The sequence below is a fragment of the Pinus tabuliformis genome, chromosome 8 (assembly GCF_031772625.1).
Source record: "Pinus tabuliformis cultivar Carrire ecotype Pingquan chromosome 8, CPIR1, whole genome shotgun sequence".
In the NCBI taxonomy this organism is placed as follows: domain Eukaryota; kingdom Viridiplantae; phylum Streptophyta; class Pinopsida; order Pinales; family Pinaceae; genus Pinus; species Pinus tabuliformis.
This window is the reverse complement of record NC_142294.1, coordinates 828,913,359-828,919,217: the sequence shown is the minus strand read 5'-3', so window position 1 is coordinate 828,919,217 and position 5,859 is coordinate 828,913,359. Positions and strand designations below refer to the sequence as shown.

Here is a 5,859-nt window from a genome sequence, read left to right as displayed (position 1 = left end):
CTGGACCTTAAAATCTCAATCATGGTAACTACAGTTTATCCTCTACTCTGAACAATTTGCTAGCAAAAAAGCGGATTTGTTATGGCTACCTTACCATAAAACACTGAACTTCCCTGTCAACAAACATGCTTAAAACCATGTAAACTCCATAGTCCATATTTTTTTTTGTTGTGGACTCTTCATTGATTAAAGCATACTACCAGAACAATATGTATGGAAAATAAAAGTGACCTGCACTCTCTTAAAAGTTAATATCCCATGCTAAATGATAGCAACTACACCATGAACAAATTTAAAAACCAGAGCCCATATCAGCAAGTCATTTGAGCTGGAGGAAAAATAAAAATATAAGACAGACTGCCATTTGTATTTGTCAAGAAGAATTGAAGAATTTAAACTAAACCATAGAGTAACCAACTGCTCAGCGAGTCATTTGAGCTAGATGAAAGAAAATAAAAGACAGACTACCATTCTGCATTTCTCAAGAAGAATGAAGAATTTAAACTAAACCATAAAGTAACCAACTAATCTCTTTAGAATTGATTTACACTCGGGATATATATTTCACATCAGAATGAAACCCATATCTGTCAAATATGGAACATGACTCGCTAGAACAACTACCAAGCCAGTTCCTGATTAAAAATGACTCTCAAACAAAATCAACAATATCTCCAACAAAGTTTATATGTGCCCAAAAACTTTACCAGCAAACATTCTCTCAGACTTAATAAAATCGGCACATTTACAAGGGTGCACCGTTAATATTGTGTTAAGACCGCAGCAGTTCAGACAACTGGCAGTGTTGCTTTTCCCACATCAGTTCAGACAACTGGCAGTGTTGCCACAGGATGCCCGCATTGCAATTTACCACCTACTGAGATTTATGTCCCTTCTTCGCAGGGGCTTTTGGGATTCTTCTCAAAACTTTGGAATCAAATCTCCCGTAGTGCCGCTTCATTTCATCTAATATGTAATAAATAAAGGAGTCCACTTGGTCTTCATTTCTCTCATACAGCACAGGCAATGTGTGTGCAGCAACAAACCCTAATAAGGGCATGAGTTAGTAGGGCAATTTGCGTATATAAAATGAAAAATAACTCAAATGATTCATAGAAAGGCAGAGGGAGTTAAAAAAATATACTAACAGAATGCCACTGTTATTCACTGCTAATCTAATTTGAATAAAAAATAAAGAGTTTGCAAAGGGAATAAATAAAGAAGCTAATAGAAAAAAAGTAAAAAATGAGCCAGTGCTTACCTATGTACAATATAGTTAAGAGATTGCACCAGCTGCCAATTATAGCAAGAAACCATAGCCCTGCTGAGACCTGCAAGATAATCCACATGATCTTAACTATTTTTGTAAAGAGAATGACTTTACAAATTTAACGAAATCAAAAGGCAAAAAGATATTCAGATATCCAAATTACCGCCAGAAATGTCTTCACATCTCTTCCTATTGCAACTTCTTGTAGAAACCCTAAAAGTCTGTTGATTTGATCACGTAGAGCAATAGCAGCATCAACGAAAATATCCTTAGGGAGAACAATTGGGCGCATCCTTGGCGGAGACCTGTTCCAAATTTTGTTGCAAGCTTAAACTCCTAACGAATATGCATTCAGTGGCTAAACCCTTCACACGCTGAACAAAATATTGCAAAACAGAGCAAACACTAACCTGTTGATTAAAATTGCGGCATTTGACCAGAGGAACAAAGCTGTCATGGAGAGAACCACAGCGAGGCAAAGAAGTGTAAGGAAGTGGTAATTCAACCATTCAAAGAGCATCCATATGACAGTGGCACCTGCAAGAACACTGCCAGATATTCGCTTGTTTCTCCATAGCAAGACATCGGCAGCTGTATACATGTGTTGATAAAGTTTAAAGGAGCTTTAGAGGAAAGCTTTATCTGCTCACATAAAGAGAAGAAGTGCCAAACCCCATTCCACGACATTTGGCAGTAAACCAAAAATCCTTCTAACAAAAATCGAAAGAAAGGGTAAAAATGGCTTCGTACATACATTGGCCTCCACCGAGTATACGATGCACAGGCTTCTGGCGTCCGAAGAGCCGGTCAAATGACACAGATACAGAAGGTTTCTCGCTACTTTCGATAAAGTTCGACGAGCTGGATTTTTGGATGGATTTTGGGAGTTTATCCGCAAGTGTTTCCATAACATTGTTCAGAAGATTTTCGGCAGTTACCTTTCCGTAATTTTCTCCCATGATTTCTAAATCACAAAGATGAAAGGTAACATTAATTTCGTTGTTAATGCATTTAAATATTTAAAAAACAAACAAGGTCTGCCATATAGCGAGCTCAACGAAAGGGATAATGGGTTACATAAAGGAAACGGTACAGCAAAAGAGGGGGCATTTTTCTCGCTGCAAACAACAACATATTAGGCTTTAAAACAAGAAAATATCAGCCTTAGAAATGCTTAAATCCACAAAATGGAATGGCGAGATTCCTCCGGATAATAGCTTCAATGTAAACTTACGAAAGTCAATAACTCGTAGACAAGAATGAATTTTCATCCTGAACAAACAGTCAGAGGTGAAATTTCCCCTTGATACGAGTTGTCAATCGCAAGATTTTAGCTTTCCGTAGGTAAAATTAGCAGTAATTCCATAAAATTAAAGAAAGCGAATCGCCATCAATTTACAGAAATATTAGCGACACAGAGGCCAGGAAAAGGGGAAAACAGAACTTTTGTAAAAACTTCATTTCAGATATGGAAATAACGATAAATTCCCCTAATGATGCAAACTAATAGCGAAATTAGAAATCCACGACTCCAAAAATACTCGTCACATCATCTCTTTTACACTTATTGAGCTAAACCTTGAACAACGTTACAGGAGGATTGCGTACCTAGTAAACTTGATCGAAACTACAAAGAGGTCTTTAAGACGGCTTGGTCTCTGATTTGTAAAACGAATGCTACTTTCAGCTTTGTATTTCAAAGCTTCCGAAAAGATTTCAGCGGCGTCTGAAAACTACGAAACATACAATGTTTACACAGATTATCAAATAATAATAAAGCGACCTGCACCTAACATTCAAATTTTACAGCGAAAAGTCACATTCAGCCTAAAGATAACCGAAAGAGAGCAGTTCTGACACGAAATTCTTATGCTCCTGTACGAAATCAATTAAATTAAGCTACCTGCTCAAAGCGACCGATTCGACGGTCTGTTCAAGATATTCCAGGTTCCTTCGTTTTGTTTCTTCAGGCAGAAGATGGAAATGGCGATCGATTGTCAAAACAGAAAGCTTCCTTGAAAATTTATTCTGGGCATTTGCTGCTCATGACCTATGGATTTTTTCGGATCAACCCTGGCAGGAAGGCCGTGAGAACGACCTGCGAAATGCGAGAAACGTGTGGAATACTTATCAGAACCCTGAAATAACGTTGTGCCGTCGATTTGGACCTGTTGGCACGATCGTTGTGTTTGACCTTTAACGGGTAAGTAGTTCTGAAAGAGGTCGATGACTAACTGGTCAATAAGATTAATTCCAAGAACGTAATACCTATGCCAACGTGGGTCAATAATTGGCTTTAGGACTGAAACTTTATAGCGAGGTATCTTCCTCCCATGTCGTTTTTATACATCATATAATGATAAGTGTGGACCAATGGGCTTTTAGTGGAATCTAAATAGAATTTTGTCAAATTTAATACTATTATCAATCAAGTTAAAAGAATCGTGAAGGGGGGTGCCTTTAGATATGGAGCAGTGGAAATTATTGCAAATTTATCCATGAAATCAAATGGATGGCGAAGCGTGAAGTCGATATGTTTCTATTACCATGATCGTGTGGCAGCGTTTAACTTGCATGCGTTATATAATTGTTTTTTGGGGTTCTTTTGACAACTTTAAGATTTAAAAGGTATTTATATTTTTTTGAAAATGTATATGTATTTGCTTGTCGCTCTTTATTGGTTTAAAGTATATTTTAAATATTTTATTTTTTATCTTTTCTTTTTTTTATTAATTTTATTCACATCAAAATATATTGAAATTTAAAAGAATTATTAAAATTACAAATATTAGTTATTAAAATCATATAATTTAGGTGTAATAAGGGTTTTTCAAGGCATTGAATCTATTTATGCATTCAAAAATACAATTTCAGTATTGTAAAATCTTAATTTCGCTAACAATTACATGGGTTGTCTTGAATGATGGCTACCAAGTAAAAGTCGAAAAAATAAAATGTTTAGACTAGTTTGTTGTTTAATGTTAATGGTTTCTCCCTCCTTTGTGATTTGTATAATGTGTGTAAGGTAAAGGGAGAGTAAAGATTATTACACACTAAAAATGTGTCGAGCACTCTATCAATCATTGTAATAGTACATGTGCAAATACATGAATATTGTCTTAAGATAGACACACTATCTTGATCACACAACAATCAGTTGAGAAAATATCTCAACCACGCACCAATCTAGGAGTTAACTAGTTAGAGAGAATTTCACAAGATCTCTTGTGAAGTCCAACTCACAGGATCTCTTGTGAAATCCAACTCACACGATCTCTAGTCGGTCAACTTTGTGTAATAACACTTTCATTCATGGGATATTAAATAATACCCCTAATCTCACTAGATATTAATAAATTCCTCTCAAAATCCTTTTATTGAACCCTTCCCAAAATCCTTTTATTGAACCCCCTCCCAATACATCTTTCTAAGAAAACAACCTTTATTTTTACTAAATACCCCTTTTTATAACCCTCAATACCTATAATTCCCCCTACCCCACCTCCCTCACCCACTAAGTTACTTATAATATATTGACTCTATTTTACACAAAACATGGTAACATATTGGTCAACAAGGTGAATCTCCCGTGTTCCAAATAGAACTAAAAACTTTCTAAAATATAGAAACAGACTCTTTTCTTAGAGATTAACTCTATGCAATAATGACCAATAATCATAACGACCACAAATATGATCACACATAAGACAAGTATGAGCTACATATTCCAACACTCCCTCTTAATGACTACTTGTCTTAATCATTGTCAAGTCAAGTCTTCATCATCGTCTAGTCCTCTACAACAAATGCTCCATATGAATTGAAGAACCTCATAATCAATAGAATTTATATTTGGTTCATCCTAGCACTCACATCTCATACCTCAACCATGTAGACATCACCAAACTGTCAAAGGACTCCATATAAAGAAATAATCATCCACCAAAATGCATGGGTACCTAACTGATGCAACCATTGATCTAATAGGATGTCCTTCATGTATATGGTTCACTCAACATCTTGATAAACTCCCCCTAAATATGTAAACGATTTCGTCAACAATTTCTGAGAGCTAACATATGTAACCAATGCACCCACTCTTTGCTAACACCTCCAAGAGTCTACAACCAATATGGTCCACCCATAGAGCATCCAACCAACACATGGCCCACTCCTCCAAGTGTCAATAACCATATAACAAAGGTTTATGCATTACAAATCATTAAGGACACATGACAAAGGGGTATGTATACATATTCCTACAATGATATGCTCTTTACATGTTACATAGATACAAGTACATACAATTAGCATACTCCATCCCATGGAGATATCAAGTACAAGATCACACTTTTCAAGGACCAATACATCATATTAAAGCATGACATCATAAATTTACTACAAATATAATGTGTGGCTCACATTACCATATGATCAAGTTTGCTTTTATTCCACACAATTTACCTTGTTTGTCCTCCATCATCCAATCTCCACTATTGCCATTACAACTGTCACTAACCTCCCTTGGACCGAAACTCCAAAATAACTCTCTTTATTGCATCAAAAACAATATCTCTATCTTTCTTACT

General features: G+C 35.9%; 1 protein-coding gene across 2 annotated transcripts; it reads right to left on the bottom strand.

Moving 5' to 3' along the window:
- Nucleotides 1-505: 505 nt before the first annotated feature.
- Nucleotides 506-3,521, bottom strand: LOC149238154 (reticulon-like protein B8). 2 transcript variants are annotated; one of them, XM_089372922.1, is made up of 7 exons: nucleotides 3,174-3,521; nucleotides 2,879-3,003; nucleotides 2,025-2,234; nucleotides 1,681-1,861; nucleotides 1,434-1,575; nucleotides 1,262-1,331; nucleotides 506-1,047 (listed from the first exon to the last, which is right to left on the bottom strand). In XM_089372922.1, the coding sequence occupies exons 3-7, from the start codon at nucleotides 2,227-2,229 to the stop codon at nucleotides 875-877; spliced, it is 771 nt and encodes a 256-aa protein (XP_089229048.1). In that variant the 5' UTR covers nucleotides 2,230-2,234; nucleotides 2,879-3,003; nucleotides 3,174-3,521; the 3' UTR covers nucleotides 506-874. The 2 variants fall into 2 exon arrangements, with proteins under 2 accessions (XP_089229048.1, XP_089229049.1); XM_089372923.1 differs by having other exon boundaries at nucleotides 2,879-2,996.
- Nucleotides 3,522-5,859: the final 2,338 nt, after the last annotated feature.